Genomic DNA, 16,860 nt, shown 5'->3' with positions numbered 1-16,860 from the left:
GTCCAATTTACATGTAGCGCTATTAAAAAAATAGGGCCCCAATGGGTCCATGTGTTTTGCTGCTAGAGCAAAGTCTTAGGGAACATGTTGATGAAAGACAAGTGAGTCGAGATTGAAATCCAACGTCTTTTATTGTCTGTCACTTGTGTGCAGGTTAATAATTGCACTATATTGTAGTCACTTTGTGTTAATTCAATCCTGATAATTTTACTGATCAAAATTCAGAAATTATAAATAATCGCACGCGCACCGGCGTACAACAACAGAAAGACGGCGTTGAACGTAACGCAAAGTTCATTTTGAAAGCGAAAGTTTACAAATAATTATTATCATTCGTCAGTCATCCCTTCACGCATGAACACTCGTCGAATTTCAGTGTCTTCACAACAAGATCGGAAGATCGATAAGGACCAATTTTTGATTCTGCGAAAGTTCGTTTTCTTAAAGTTTTAGAAATTTGTGAAGTTGGAGGATTCACTGAGGACTGCGTAGCCGAAGATGCAGTGGCTCGCTGGACATCAAATTCTATTTTTCACGGCGTTTAATTAATCTTCACAAAATAAACATGTGGCGCCAGCGCGTCTGGCAGTCAAAAATTCATTTTTCAAAAAACTTTCCCTTTCCAGCTATTTTAGCGGGGCTTATACTATAGTACCTACCTGTCAGTCGTAGAAAAGCTGAAATTTAAGGATGAACTGTTTATTAAATGAAGACCGTATTATTTTTTAATAACTATAGTAAACAAACTGGTCGCCACGCATTTAAACACGAACTGACGAATGTTGCATCTGATGCAGTGAATCTGGTGAATGAGAACTTCCTTTAATATTTCTTTGTTTTCGACGGTGTGAACCACTGAATAAGTTTCTTTCCCATTGTGATGTTACTAGTATTAATTCGTTTCTAGCTGTCTTTTATATAGCTCGAATACAGCTACAATTAGCGGTGCAGCCTACCAGCATGGTATATTCCTTTCCAGCTGTCTTTGCGTGACAAGTTACACGTTCATACATTTTATTTTAAAATATGAAGTTCAGAGTTAATACAGTACTAGTATGCTGTAGACAGTGTAGACAAGGTGAGGGTAAGTTTATTTTCAAAGCGAAAGTTTACAAACTGTGCACTAACCGGTCCTTTGGAGAAAATATTTATGACCTTCGGCGAGGTTCCAAGTCTTCGCTCTTTTCGTAAATGATGAAAACTGCAGAATAATTTTCTCATAAAACTGGAGTGGTCGCGCCACAGTTTGTTTTCTTTCCCAATGCGATATACTTTTAAATCGGTTTTCTGTTTTCCAACGTGTCCAACGTGGTTTGCGTTCGAATACTTTGGCCCGTAACTTCGAATGCGATCAGCGCCACGGTTCATTGGTTTCGATTTTGTTTGTTCATGGATTTGATTGACATCGGTAGTTCAGATTTCTCCTCTGTTACGGCACTTACACCTTACACCTTACGGTCCTTACGGCACAAACTTCAGCTCTCAATGTGTTTTGCTTGCAGCCATTGCGGCTGCAGCAAAACACAAAAATCTTTTTACAAAATCCACTTCTGATATGTTCTGAATCAAGAGATGACCTTTATCAATTACATGTTCTCCAAAGTACATATTATTCTTTTCAAAGTTCCCTGTCTTTACAGGCACGTTACGTTTGGAAGCGAACCCACTGTCCATTTCTTCAGCGGATGCTCCCTCACAAACTGTGCGAACTGACAGGCTTCACGCATTAATCTCTGAGATTCAGAGTCAATGGATTGAGGGAGGTCTGGTGCCTCACTTTGTTCAGATTCGTTCCCTGGGAACGAAATTGTTTTTCCTTCTGTCAGTTTGTTGATTGCAGGAGAGCTGGAAAGACATACAAGAAGATGATTACAGAGTGAAAGACAAAAAAGTGCACGAGATAGAAGGCGCTTAAATTTGGGGAAAAGTTTCTTGGTTAGAATTTGATATTTTGAGCAGATAAACGTTGTAGGGGGCACAATATTTTTGCGTTTTGAACATGTTGAGAGAATCAGCCATGCAAATTTGGAAAGAAGAATTTACGAGCCAAAGATATTACTGCGCCTTTTGATAGCACGAGAACACTAATGAATCAACTCTTGCGTTTGTCGCAGCCCTCGTTCATCTTAGGACACCTCTTAGAGAACAGGCCCCGATTGTTCAAAAGACGGATAATGCTATCCACTAGATAAATCACTATCCAGTGGATAGCGTAGTCTGTTCTGTTAAGACTTATCCACTGGATAGCGATTTTAATATCCGTTGGATAGCGTTATCCACCCTTTGAACAACTGGGCCCTGAAGCTCACTTTAACGGAAGTCTCAAAAAGCTAAGTCACATCTGTAGATTGCGATTGAAAGGTTTCGATTCATTTTTTTTTTTTTCTTTTTGAAGGTTTGTTGATTGTGGTCGTAATAATGATCGACGGCAGCGAAAAACGTATTAAATCGTTAGTTAAGTTTTGAACTTCAAAGTTTGAAAGGTGCAGTAAGTTTCTTTAGTGCTTAGCTTTGATCCTAGATGTTCTATTAACTCACATTAATTCACTGCATTTAGGTGAGTCCATTCTCGTTCTCATAGCCCTTTCGTTTCTCTTAGCCACCTGGGCCTTGGCAAAACGAAGGGCTCTGGGGACACAGGATTTCCAGTCCTAGATTCTAGGACTTCCGGTCTTCATGTATGCAGTCATGACGTTTCAAAAGAATGTATGAGAGAGTCGTTATGTTTTCGACTTCCGTTTAGGAATTCTTTGTTCCAAACAGCCAATCAAACAAATTCGGACTAATTCAGAAATCCTATATCCCCAGAGTCCTTCGTTTTCTCGATCGTGAAAAGCCGGCTTAGAGAAACGAAAGGGCTATGGGGACGAGAATGAGACGAGTCGACCTTTTAAACAGTATGACGGGTGATTAAGTCTATATAAAGTATCGAACTATGTTAGGTTCTTTTACCTTAAAGTCTTGACCAGATGCTGACGCCTGTTGCTTCTGTCAATAAGCGCACGTTTTTCATAGTTAATCTGTTCCTCAAGAGCTTGGATTTGTTGCTCCATTTGAGTAAGTAAGTAAGTTTTCATCTTTATCATCTTTGCCCTCTCGGACTTTGATAAGGAACTGCGAAGCCTCTGCTTCCTATAGGGAACGACAAGCGACATTCAGTATTAATAAAGTTTCTTCTTTTTCCTTAAGGTTACTGTTTTTAGCGACTACTAATTTTAGCAATTTTTTCAGAGCAAGATTCAATTTAGCGATTTTCCGAAAAATTTAAAGTAAGTGATATCGTGTAAACCAGTTTTAATAAACATATAGATAAGATGGAAATAAATGCTCGGAAAAAGAACAAACTCACTTGAAATTGAACGAACATTTGCATTGCAAGAAAGAAAAAAGTTACCGGAATCTATTTTTAAAAGAATTTTTCAAGTCGACTATGCTTAATCTTGTTTCCCTTTGGGGTGGGAGGGGAGTACTTAAATCTATTTAACGAGTATTAAATTTGACCGAGACAAATTTTAACGAGCACTAAATTAAGCGATTTTTGCCCAACTCGCTAAAATCGCTAAAATAAGTAGCCGCTAACAATAGTAACCTTAATGTATTTAATTTATTTATTTGATAATTTAATCTGCCAAGAACTACATCGATGTGATGTCATAAGAACTAACATGATGACGCGCGGGCAACGTCGTTCCCAGGGCCCTATCGAAGACGTAGGGCATTTGGAACGGCTGGCACACAGAAAGTTCAAACTCCAAAATGACTAATATTTATATCCAATTTTGCCGCCACTTAATGCTTTTCTTATTTTTCCAGACATATATTTTTAAGCTAAGAAGGTATTTCCAGCAATTTAGTGTTCGATAACAAGTAGTTTATTTCAGCAGTGCGGCAAGCTCACTTGTCAACTGATCAGTCGGATAACTCCGGATCGAGTGGTCCGCGTTAGAGCCCTGGGCCGGGGTCGTTGCGTTTGTGAGAAGTTACTTTAGCCTCACAGCATTCTCGTCCCAAGAGCCGCCTATCTCGCTTAGCCGGCGAAGCCTGTGCATGAGAAACAAGTGGCTCTGGGGACAAATTATTAAAATTGGCTAGATTTTAACAAAAGGAACAGCCAATCAAACAAACCGTTTTAAAAACCCTTTGTTATACGAGAGTTTTAAACGGTTAATTTGTTTGTCTAGATTTGAAACTCTCTTTGTTGAAATGTGGCCAATGAAATCACATGTCCCCAAAGCCACTTGTTTCTCGTACACAGGCTCTGCCGGCTTGAAGAGTCAAGCGGCTCTAGGGACGAGAATGCTCTCACAGTGCCTCTCTCTCGCGTACACAAGGTGTATAACTGGGTACCGGCGAATTCAGTGTTAGGGGGTGACCCTACAATGGAGTAACATCCCATCCAGGGGTGGAAAAAAGAAATATTCCTAGTCGCTTACAGTCATGGATGAGTAGTGGCCGTTATGGGCCACTGGACTCAAACGCGGACTTTTTTTTTCATATTTCAAAAGTAAACTGGTTTTCTTTGTGGAGAAAGCAAAATGCTTTGTCTCGCCGAACTGAAATGTAAAACGATAAAAATAATGAAACGTATATTGGGAGTGCCTTTGAAATACTGTAAAAAAACCAACAGACGTTTCGGGGATGGCCCCTTGATCAGTGCTTGTAGATGTCTCTGAGACAATACCGTGTTGTCTTTGGCCATCTAGAAACACTAATGAAGGGGCTATTCCTTAAACATCGATCTGTTTTCAAAGGAACTCCCATTATACATTTCACTATTTTTATCAGTTAGTTTGAGTGCTAGGCAGCAAATCTAAAAATGTACTCCCTGAAATGCGCAATGAATAGAAAATAGAAGTGGCTGATTTGTCCGCCGCATTTGGCAGGAGAACGCCTGTTAGATCAAAGTTATGATCTTAAACTTTTCATAGTTCAGATTTTTTTGTAGTGGCCGTGGTTGGCGCGTCGGTTATTTCCGTTTTATTTCCGTTGATTCCGTTAATCACAAACAATAACAACGAAATAACGGTCAAACCTTTTAAGTTCCTTTCTCTCCTTTCTCTTTTCTTTGTAAGAACTCCAAGCAATACCCATTTTGGGCAATTTAATAACAAGTTTTCTCTCTTTGCAAAAACACGTCTAGAGCAAACGAATTTGTTTTGCGACTGAAAAATTTTCCTTTATGACATAACAATGGGAAAAAAGCGCGTGCGAAAATCAGCCAATGAGATTTGTTTTAGTTGCGTCTGATGCAAGCGCGCGCTGGGGTGCAATCTCGTGCCCAGAGTCCGCCAGCACCTCGGTTGCTGACCGAGGAGCCGGCAAACTCTGGGCATGAGATTGGCTGTCGACTGGCTCGATCGCGAAAAAAAAACATTATGTGGAGCGGCAAAAGGTTGGTCGAGAAGCGTTTTTACGTAAGCGGTCGCTTCGAGATCGCTATTGCTTGCGCTTACGACCAGCATTCCCAAAAGGCCCTTATCGAATGTGCTAGTAAAAGTAGCATACCGTATTTACTCGAATAAGCGCCGCGGCGCTTATTAAATTATTTTTCGCGCCTCAAGTGCAGCGCTTATTCGAAGGTGACGCTTATTTGAGGGCGGCGCTTATTTAAAAATTGGACGCCACAAACAATCGAATATAGACGAAACTTCTACAGTAACAAAAAGAAAGGACTTTTGATTGTCAGTATTCGTCTCTTACGGAAGAGAGTTTTTGCGCTTGCTGTCCCAACAAAGTTCACGGCCTTCACAACGTTAACAGAACTACGTATTGTAAGAATTTTGGATAGAAAAAATAATGGGCGAGCGGTACAATATAATAACTTTGAACTGCGAAACATCGCTTTTGACGAAAAGGAATTTCCAAGGCTGTTTTAGAGTTGCTTTGTAGTGCTATATTTAGTTACACGGAATTCCTCGAATAAGCGCCACATCGTGACTGCGGCGCTTATTCGGGGGTGGCGCTTATTAACTTTTTGGTCCCAAATGTGGCCCTTATTCGGGGACGGCGCTTATTCGAGTAAATACGGCATTATGCTATTGCAGTGTCCGATTTTTTCCTAATTATGTACCTGAAGAAGGCTGGTTTGGCCAGCCGAAATATAGTACAAAACTAATTCTCTCATTCTACGTTGTATCAGTCTCTGCTTTTCAATTTCAAAATTAAGCTCGTTTTTGAAAATTATGATATTTTCCTTACTTTTTCTTAAAGTATGCTCAAGAAATGTGACTGTTTTCACGTCAGCTAGATGCCTCCTTTGGTCTGTTTCAGGCTCCGATTTTTCGGGACTGACGCAAACTTTACTTCTGGTGTTCCAGGAGTCCATCAGACGACGAACGACACAGTATTGTGGTAACCTTCTCCCCCCTCCCCAACGGATGAAAATAGTCTGAGCCACAGACAGAACTTAAAAATTATCAATGTTAGGCCAAGAAAAAAAAAAATTCGTCCCCGCCTGCTTCATTTTTGGGGGCCGCCTTATTTGTTATTGGAAAAGTTGCAACGATCAAAAACCAACGGGCGTTACTTTCACTTTGTACCTACTACCTAGTTCTCCTCAATTAAGTAGAAAGAAGATTCTGTCTTTTGTCTGCGTTTTATAATGTAATACGAACTCAGGTCAAAATTTTAAAGCCTCGGCACGCTATGTCCGTACTGGACAGGTCAATTACCTTGCAGGATTTATTTTGCAAGTTCGCTTTTGGAGAATTTGACGATGAAAAAAACAATGAATTACAAAAAAGCGCCCTCCCGCTCTCTTTTTTATAGAAATCCGGACGAGAAACATTTGCTTTTTTTACTTGACCTTTTACATGACTCTGGTAATGTTTCCTTTAAAAATACAAAAAGTGTGCAAATTATGCTAGCAGTGCTACTTTTATAAAAAGTGCAAAAGTTATGCTTGTTTTTCCAAATTATGCCAAAAATCATGCTTGCACAATCGATAAGGGCCAAATTCGCAAAAGACGTTTCTAATCTTTTCGCACCCACCTATTTTACACCTCCTTAGTATCAATCTTTTCCATATTAGACTACGTACGAGCAGTCATTATGTTCCCGGTTTTGTTCGTCAAGCAAGAATCTAAAAAAAAAGCGCGAGGAATAAATTGCCGGGTGAACGACTAATTTTTTACTCATGCTTGTTTTTCACTTTTCGTTGGAAGAACTGAGGGAAAAGGGGAACTGCTCGTACACAACCTCCGATTCTTACTCGTTCCCTACCCATTCGTCACCGCACTTCTTTCCCCACCGTTTTTTCATCGTTTGTATGCCCCACTCGTATGGTCCGAATTCGCGCCTTGGCTGGACTCAATGTGTTGCGTTCTTGGGTAAGAAACTTAACTCATGCACTGCTTTACTTCAGGTGTATAAATGGGCACCTAGTCACTTAATGGCACAGAAGGAGGATCAGAACTGGTCGCTATTAGCCCTTAGGCCCAAAAGCGGGTTATTTTTTCTATCAGCAGTAAAAAACCCCTTGGGAAGTGAAACAAAAGAGTTTTCGCCGTCCTGAGTAGAAAGGTGTATCGATTGCAATCCGTCACATTCGAAACTCCGGCTGCAGAACGCCTGTGCCTCGGTGGTGGCAACGAGGGCACAATGTTGCGGATACATCATCCCTCATGATGTTTCTTGGTTGAGCAAACGAGCGCGACACATGCAAAACAAATGTTTTGTGTCCGTGCCGCGCAAACCAGGAAAAATGTGTTGCGCACAAAAATGTTTCCGACAAAACTCAAAAACAGTTTAGTGTCTCGGATACAAATTTTGTGTCCGCGACAAATGTTGCTCGTGTTGGCAAACGGGGTAACATTTGTGTCCGCAACAATGTAACCGCAACATTGTATCCTTGCTTGCCACCACCTTGAACTTTTCTTAGGTCAGGTTTTCTTTCGCGTCGGTTATTTTCGTTGATTGCGTTAATCACAAATAAAAGCAAACGAAATAACGGTCAAACCTTTTAAGTTTCTTTCTCTCCTTTCTCTTTTCTTTGTAAGAACTCCAAACGATACCCATTTTGAGCAATTTAATAAAAAGTTTTCTCTCTTTGCAAAAACACTTCTGAAGCAAATGAATTTGTTTTGCGACTGAAAAACTTTCCTTTATGACATAACAATGGGAAAAACGCGCGTGCGAAAATCAGCCAATGAGATTTGTTTTAGTTGCGTCTGATGCAAGCGCGCACGCCCGCGCGCTCGAACGCAAAAAAGATCAACTTCCCGACTACTTCAAAATACTCGATGTTGTGAGCTGCCTCAAAGATGTTAAAAGACTAACTAATCAAACAAACAAACAAAAAAGAATAAATGAAGAGAAGATCCTCGCAGTTTGTGAAAAGAAAGCCTGAAGAAATCAGGCTTGCCGGGACTCGAACCCTGACCTCTGCGATACCGGTGCAGCGCTCTAACCAATTAAGCTAACAAGCCACTGGGGGTTGGTCATTAAATTGGTTCGTAATATACCCGGGAAAGATGAAGATGATGAAGATGAAATAACTGCTTAAACAATGTGTGGTTTATCTTTTTTTATGTGATTTGTGCGATGCAAATTATGTGGGCTACACAGCCCGACACCTTCACCAGCGTGTTGTTGAACATAAGAACTCTGCGATTGGAAAACATTTCTTGGAAGCCCATGGGAGCATAAGCCTCCTCAAGGATAGCCAATTTCAAGTTCTCCGAAAAAGAAATTTTGATTGTCTCATTTATGAGATGTTGTACATCATGGAACGGAGACTGGCTCCATCCGTGCAAAACTCTTTGTTTGAAAGAACATTCAAACATTTTTATTTATTGTGCGATTGATCTATTGTTTTTACTCAGTATTTATACATTTTTATCAACATCCATTTTGACTTGATAATGACGTTAGCTTAACGTCGAAACGCCGTCCTTTTTTAACTTTTTTTAAAGAAACCCCCATGATGGGGGTTTCTCTTAATAGGAGACTTTACAGGGAGGGTCCACCTAAAGCAGGAACCTTTTTCAGGCTGTAAGTATTTAAAAGGGTAGGGAATTTAGGCCCCGTCCACACTGACCCGGGTAAATTTGAAAACGCATCTTTTTTTCTCCGGTTAGGCCAACCGTCCACACTGAACCGGCGGGTTTTCGGTCACCGAAAACGGAGCTTTTCAAAAACGCTCTCCCTGAAGTGGGTATTGTTTTCAAATTTACCCGGGCTAATGTGGACTGAAAACATTTTACGCGGCGTTTTCAAGTTTACCCGGGTCGGTGTGGACCGGGCCTTAGAGGATGGAGCATACAAAATGGTAAGGAGAACTGTCATTTAGGTATTTCTATATCTAAAAGAAAAACATTTCAAGCAGACCCACCAAATGGTCGATTCATTGTGGTATTTTAAAGGATTATCCAAGTGAAAAAGAAAAAAAAGAAAAGAGATGTGGTATTGCTTCTGTAGGTATACGAAAGCGGTACCATTTTCCTCTGGAAGGAATACAAAAGGGTCACCTTTTCTGTTGAAAAACGGTATATGAACTGGACTTCGGCGCAGATCCTCTCTGAATAACAATTTTTTGAGTACCCCCAACCCGGGCTATTCACAGGCTACCACTACAAAGGCCAATCTAATAAAAAAGTAATACACTTATATAGAGCGGTTTTCACTTGAGTGTCGAAAGTTAATTGCGTTTGCTTTTGTTTTGCATTGCTACGCTTAGTGATTGGCTTAAAAATCTCGCGCCACTTTCTCAGCCAATCAGAGCTAAAACCAAAACCAATCGTGACTCGCTCACGCACGTTTTCCCGCGCTTCGTGCCGGCTACATGTATTTGCTTTGAGTTTCGATTGGTTCACAGGATTGTCTGTGCCCTTTGTGATTGGCCAGAGTAATTACTTTGGTTTTGGTTTTACGACACTCAATTGAAAACTGCTCTACATCACTACGTATATGTACAGCAAAGTAAAAGACAGTAATTTTCAAAATGCCACTTTTTATTTTCAATGTACAGTTGTGTTCACAAAATGCCTTCAAACTTAGCTCTGTTTTCACACACCATGATTGGAGTCAAGCCTTTGGTATAATACTTTAGGAGTTTATTTCACTCACAAATTATTGTAAATAGGGTTGTAATCAGCCAATCACTTGCAAATGTGTAATAATCCAAGATGCTGGCAACAAAAATGCAACAGGTGCCAAGCACTTGAAAGATGAGTTTGTCAAATAACAATTTTGGGACTGGATTATACATCTGGCATTCTGGATTGACCTTGTTGATGCACAATACAAGAATAAATTGAATTATTTAGACTGCCTATTGCAAGGAGCTCACACATTAGGAATACTGTAAAAGCAATATTTTAAAAGCTGATTTTCCTTGAAAGCACGAGTTTCGCCCATAATTGATTGGTCCATAAGATGAATTGTTTTAGTCTCAATTTCGAAATATATGTTGCCATTACCTATGTCAGAAATACAATCTTTAAAAACCCTTGATTCCTTTTTTTTAGTATTTGCGACTCCGTATTTGTAATTTCGATTGCGAAACTTATCTTTCGTGTACAAAAGATTTGCAACGATTATGTGTTCCACGCGCAAGTGTTTTCAACAGCGATTAATTTGCTTCAACTCAAAACAAACGCGACCTTCTCGAGAAACTCGATATGGGCGAAACTCGCTATATCCGTATTAGAGGGTGTGGGGAGGGTTTACGTAAACACAAAAATTGATGTAGACTTTTTGATTGACAAAAAAGGCAACAAAAAGTATGTGGTGGATTGGAACGATCAAATGAATTTCCTGCAAAATATTACTGAAATTCTGGGGTTCTGGAGGCTTCAAAGAAAGGATGCCTAAATAAAACTTTTACAGTAACCTCATCGAAAGTTAAAATTCTGGTTTCAGCAAAGGGACACCTTAATTTTTACAATATCAACCTGTTTACAAAACTGTACGAGGCAATTTGTAATTGTCCATACTGCAAGCAAGCTCGCAGTTAACCTTTCTATGAACCAATCTTCCAAGTAAGACCATGATTTTGTTGCAAACTAAATTTTATCTTTTTAAGAATTGAACTTAGGTAATTTAACAGTTCAAAAATAAAACTTCTCTGGAGATTTCTACTCATACCAAGATGCTTCTCTTGATTTCACTAGGAATGTCTCCACCTGTTCCAAAAAAAATGCAATTAAATATGCTAAGTAACGTGGATTGTCTGTTTTTTAAATTCTTGAATATCTTATGCAGGAGATTCAATATAAAGGTTTTGGGCATGTGGGCATCAGGGTTTTACACCCAGGCAAAGTATCAAGGCCCTACCTTCTTTGGTTATCTAAAGTCAGTTCAGGTGTTGAAAAAACCCCGGGCAAAGTCGTATTCACAGCTGGGCAATTTGCCTGGTGTCTGACCCTTAATGAAACCCATGACCTTAAGGCTTTTTTTTTCCTTAGGCACAAGCAAAAACATAAGTGCAAAAGAGATGTGCATGCTTATTCTTCTAATGCGGTCCTCACAAGGAATAAGCATAAGCATAAACACGAAAACAAAATTATTATTTTGTTCTTGTGCTTATGCTTTATCCTAGCAAGAATGTAGCATAACTAACAAGAATGAGTTTGTTTGTTCTTCTTATGCTCATGCTCATGGCAAGTAAAATGGAGCCTTTTAGGGGCAGATTACATGGAGAATTTCAGCCAGGGCTGAAATTTCGAACTGAGGGGCAGGCCTCAGCCCAGGTTAAAACTGGAAACTTTTCGTGGCACCATTTTGTTTCATTGAAAACACCATCACGGTGCATCCCCAGAGTCACTTTTTAACCTGGGATGAAATTTGAATGAAATTAGATGAGGTTTATCAGCCCATTTGTCTGGGCTGAAATTGCCAGCCCAGTTTCACAAATCAGGCTGGAAATTTCAGGCCATGAATTTCAGCCCAGGCTGTAACTCTCTTTATGTCTTCACAAACGTCTTCTTAAGAAGATTTCTTCTGGAAGCCATGGATGCTGAAATCTCAGCATGGTTAACCAGGCTGAAATTCGCCATGTTATCACTCCCTGTGAGTCACACGGAGTCCACTAACAACATTTTTGTTAGCAATGGAGACAAACCTTTTCTCTCAGCTCATCAGGAGGTTCAACACTCATTTCTTCCATCAGTCTCCAAAACGTTCCCACGCCGTCTCTATCGTTGTATTTGATAAGTAGATCAAAGGCCTCTTCAAATATGTCTAGGTCAAACTTGGCTTCTGGAGTATCAAAGTATCTGTCCATCAACTGCAAATCAAAACAATGATTTTGTATTATATTTACAGGAAGATCACATTGGTCTTGGGTCAGACAAAAGAGTTAGGTTAAAGCTGGTTTCCGTATGTCGGTAAAATCCAGGGCAATCGGAGATTTCACTGTTTCCCAACCATCCCAGACATACTGGCAAATCTAGGACCAGAGGCGCCAGGAGCCAAGAAATTAAAGGATTGGTAAAAGCTAAAACTATCATACATCTTGAATGATTGCAGACCATCGCAGAAATATGGGACGCTTCGGGAAAATGACGCTCCAAATTTTTCTGATTTGTCTGCGATCATACCAGTTGTTCAGGAATGTCTTTGATTTTGAGTTTTCATTAGTTGACAAATTCTGGGATGGTTGGGAAACGATGAAATCACCAATTGGTTGGAAGTTTCTCAACATGTGAAAACCAGCCTTTTGTATGCTTAATAGACTAGGTAATACTGTTCCAGTAGACTAAAGTTCACATTCACGGTATTGAGCAGGACTGAAACTAGCTTGCAAAAAAGGTTAATGTGGAGAATCTTGTAACAAATAGCTTCACATCATTTCCATCTAAAAGACTTCCTGGTATACAGTGTGTAAGTCTCCATCCCAAGTTTGTCCAGTCATATACCAGAAAGTACTCTTGCAAGTGTTGATCTCAAATCTTGCAACTTTGTTTGACCAAGGCTTTAAGTTCGCAATATACAGTATGATTAATGATAGACAAGGACTCAAGAACAAATAATATGAAAAGATACCTTTTCAACCATTTTTTCCCTCTCATTGTATTCTTCTTCTGACATAAGCTACAAAAAATAAAAAGAAATTTTGATTTGATTTGTGCAATGAATGTGAAGAGTGACCAGCCACACAACACACACACAAAATGTATTGCTTTACAGTTCTACTTTTTTGTGGTTACCAAGGTAACCATAATGTTACTACCTGTGTAAGTAAGTAAGACTTTCCGAAGCACGAAGTAAGAACGAGAGCGTACCGAAAGGGCACGATGATTTCTCAAGTTCTCTAGGTAGCTTTTTACGATTACAATACTATTCTTTAGAAGAATATATGAGTTACGGTGATGAATTGTTAGGATTTAGTTAAATATGAGGATTCCGAATAAAAAAAGCCACTTTCAAAATCATTATGGCGCTTTCGAACTGTCCACGATCGACAATCGACTGCTTTGATGAACCGCTGGCCGAACGTAGTTGGAACATGGTGCTTGGCACGTGCATATAAGTGAACGTAGTTGGAAAATGATGATTGCCACGTGCATATGGCCGAACGTAGTTGGAACATGATGCTTGGCACGTGCATATGGGCGAACGTAGTTGGAATATGTTGATTGCCACGTCCATGTGGCCGAACGTAGTTGGAACATGATGCTTGGCACAAGGATATTGCTTCGAAGTAATATTTTCCGAAGCACGAAGGAAAGAACGAAATCGTACCTGAAACGGCACAAGGATTTACCTAATAACTTCTGCCCATGCATAAAACTCTTTCCCGTACTGCCCTTTATACAATATCGTTTCTTCAGGAAAGAGTTACCAAAAATTTATTCTTTGTCCGATCGCTACAAATTTTGGTAGAATGCGTGACAAGGTTATTACCCAATCCCCCCCGCAAATTTGAATGTGGCCTACACGACAAGAAGGAAGTAATAATAGAATGTCTATTGATCTTGATCGTCAACTGCGAAATACAACCGATGAATCTATCGAAATCGAGGTAAGAGTTGTGTACTACGTACAGTACGAACGCACATGGTCTGAAATGCAGTGAAATGTTATTTATATTTATATTGCTTGGAATCAATATCTGAATTTATCTCTTAGTATAAGAAGATCGTTATATTTCGCAGAAAAGGGTCAACCCGTTGCCTTTAATATGTTTCCCCCCTTATTAGGACCAGAGGTAAACCAAAAACACATTTAGACCCGCCAACAACACTATTTGTTATTTGTTTTGCAAGAAAGCCTACGACAACTACGTTCACCAAAAATCTCTCAGAAAATCTTTAACATATTTTTGTCTAATTTCTTGTAAAATAATTGATGAAGGCGGGAGTGGGGGTGATTACTTTCATCATTACTACACTATGAAACATTCCAGAACCATTTTAGCTATTCACTATTTCCTCAGTTCGACTAAGTGTGTTAAAATATCGGTAACCACATGACCTCTTAGAGGGCTGTTATTTACTTATCCTACATGTACATCCTGTATGTGCTCACCAAAACACTGCAAGATTTGTATTAATACACAGTGATATAATAAACCAAAATGTTTCATTAAATAAATATATAGTAAAAGCTTTGGGCTAATACAACTTCCCAAGGGCTTTGGAGTTGGCTTATAAATGGGAGGGCTTATATCCCGGGGGGGGGGGGGGTACTCTGACTTTTAAACGACGGGAATGATCGAATGAAGGCAAAACTCAGGACCCAAAAAAATCCCCAAGTGTTCCTACATTACCCAAAAAAATCCCTGGACCAAAAATAACCCCTTAAAAATCCCTTAATGTCACAGTTCCTATGCAAATTCGCTTTGGACATTTATAAAGTAAATAAACACAGTAACCACACAGTATATGGCATTAAGGGGGGATCACCGCTCCGCAATCGGCGTGACAAGCGAACTTCCATTGCGTTACCAAACTTATCTCCCCAGCGGTAAAACCTGCGCTGGATCGGACAAGTTGGCAGGGTCATAAGCTTACGCGTCCTATAAGCCTAACTCTAAACGGCACTACGAGCTGACCTCCGGTCAGCAACGTGCTAGAGTATAGACAATTGTGACTTCACGAGCCTTACTTATCTCCCCAGCACTACGAGCCAACTCCGCCGGCACGTGCTGGATCGGACAAGAAAAGGCATAAAGAGCGTAAAATAAGTTTACTAAACGAAGCTTGGGGAAGTCGCTGCGAGACTTAACCGAAGGCGTGATACGCAGTGGTGAACCCCAATTTATTATTAATAACAATAAACAAACCTCCAAAGGGAGGGAGGGTGGGAATTACAAATTTTTTAGACGAACTAAAGTTGCAGTAGCGATATTGCTAGCGAATGATGCTAAAGTTCAAACCTTGCACTATTTATAGCCAGACAGCTGTCTGAGTTTAGCCCAATGGCGAAATGTGTACTATGGACAACAAGAACTGCTTGCAACATAGATCGAGACATGAATAGAGGTATTATTGAAACCAGCCATACAAAATGCGTAATCTAAAAATACTAGACGATATTGCAACATGTACACTGTAAGAGTCCATTATAACCATTGTCTTGTTGAGACAAGAAAAGGTCTAAAGATCTGTTGCGTTACATTACACTAGAACACAAATAGAAAACCCACTAGGGGCCTCGGGAGCGTCACGCTCCATTAACTGCGCTTTAAACGATTCTCTTTAAAGCTTTATTGTCAAATTACCCCTAAATTGCCAGGAGGGGCAATAACGCTCGCGTTTGATTATTTATAAATACGCCAAGGCCGTGCCAAAGCACTTTAGTTTGTTTTTAACACCCTAAAAGATCCCCTATTTGAATCAAGTCACCCAAAAAAATACTTGCCAAATCTTCTTACCCAAAAAAATCCCAGAATCGAAAATTTCAAACCCAAAAAAATCCTTCGATCATCCCATGCATTTACAAGCCGGAGTACCCCCCCTGGGGCTTATATCCGGGGGGGAGGGGGGGCATTTTGAAATATCAGTGATAATCAAAATACATTTTTCATTGTCTGATTTTGAATTGAGCTTTCGTGTAAAATCTCATAATAAATCACATTCATTTCAACATCTGGAACAACATTGGGAGAGCAAACCTTATATCGGGGAGGGGGGGGGGGGACATACAGTCAGATGTATTTAGTGTCTGTAGGTAGATGGGCCTATAACCAAATAGGCTTATAAGCAAGGGGCTTATAGGTGGAATTTTATGTTATTTAATTCCCATATCTATATACATAAAGTTGGCTTAATAATAAGTGCAAGTGTAATATTATTTAATTCAAGAAAGTATCTTAAAATGATTAGCAATAACTCTGCTCTTATTATATATTAGCAATATACCCACCATATCAGAAAAATAAATAAATTTGGGCCCTCAGTCAGCTACGTCAAGGTTTAAGCACTTACACTATTCTCGATTTCATCAACGTCGTGCATATATCTCCACAACCAACTTTTGTTTTTCGCTTCTTCAAGCCACTCCTGTAATTCCTTGTCAGCTACAGGTGGGCCTTGCTCTCCATGGCCAGTAAACGTTGCCCGACTTCTTCGAAAGTACGTTTGGTATGGTATAATTGTAGACGGTCTTAGTTGACTTACTCCAAGACAAGATGATAACCGCCTCGTGACTAGACACACGACCAAAAATTTATAGTCAACAATAAGATCATTATTAATCACTAATAAAGCAAAATAACTCCGAATAAATAAACACGAAGTATTTTAAATACCTAAAGACGACGGTTTGGCGATCTGTCTCGAAGCAGGGACGAGAAATAATCTACAACATGTTGGTACCGTTCGCCGGGCCACGACCGTCGCCATGTTTTGAGCAATATCGCATCCCTCCAAGTGCAGTCTGGGAATTTAGGCCTGGTTGCAAATTATTCCTAATACG

General features: G+C 39.8%; 2 protein-coding genes across 2 annotated transcripts; both read right to left on the bottom strand.

The window, feature by feature from the left end:
- Positions 1-1,528: 1,528 nt before the first annotated feature.
- On the bottom strand, positions 1,529-5,167 carry LOC144653329 (uncharacterized). Its single transcript, XM_078513303.1, has 3 exons — positions 5,033-5,167; positions 2,953-3,132; positions 1,529-1,845 (listed from the first exon to the last, which is right to left on the bottom strand). Exons 1-3 carry the CDS (start codon positions 5,089-5,091, stop codon positions 1,635-1,637), a joined length of 450 nt encoding a protein of 149 aa, XP_078369429.1. The 5' UTR covers positions 5,092-5,167; the 3' UTR covers positions 1,529-1,634.
- Positions 5,168-9,932: 4,765 nt separating this feature from the next.
- Positions 9,933-16,825, bottom strand: LOC144653325 (uncharacterized). Its single transcript, XM_078513299.1, has 5 exons — positions 16,694-16,825; positions 16,371-16,591; positions 12,985-13,032; positions 12,062-12,226; positions 9,933-11,123 (listed from the first exon to the last, which is right to left on the bottom strand). The coding sequence occupies exons 1-5, from the start codon at positions 16,785-16,787 to the stop codon at positions 11,076-11,078; spliced, it is 576 nt and encodes a 191-aa protein (XP_078369425.1). The 5' UTR covers positions 16,788-16,825; the 3' UTR covers positions 9,933-11,075.
- Between the last annotated feature and the right edge of the window lie 35 nt (positions 16,826-16,860).

The sequence above is a fragment of the Oculina patagonica genome, chromosome 5 (genome assembly GCF_052425735.1).
Source record: "Oculina patagonica isolate OP01 chromosome 5, crgOcupat, whole genome shotgun sequence".
In the NCBI taxonomy this organism is placed as follows: Eukaryota; Metazoa; Cnidaria; class Anthozoa; order Scleractinia; family Oculinidae; genus Oculina; species Oculina patagonica.
This window is presented reverse-complemented; position numbering and strand designations above follow the sequence as displayed.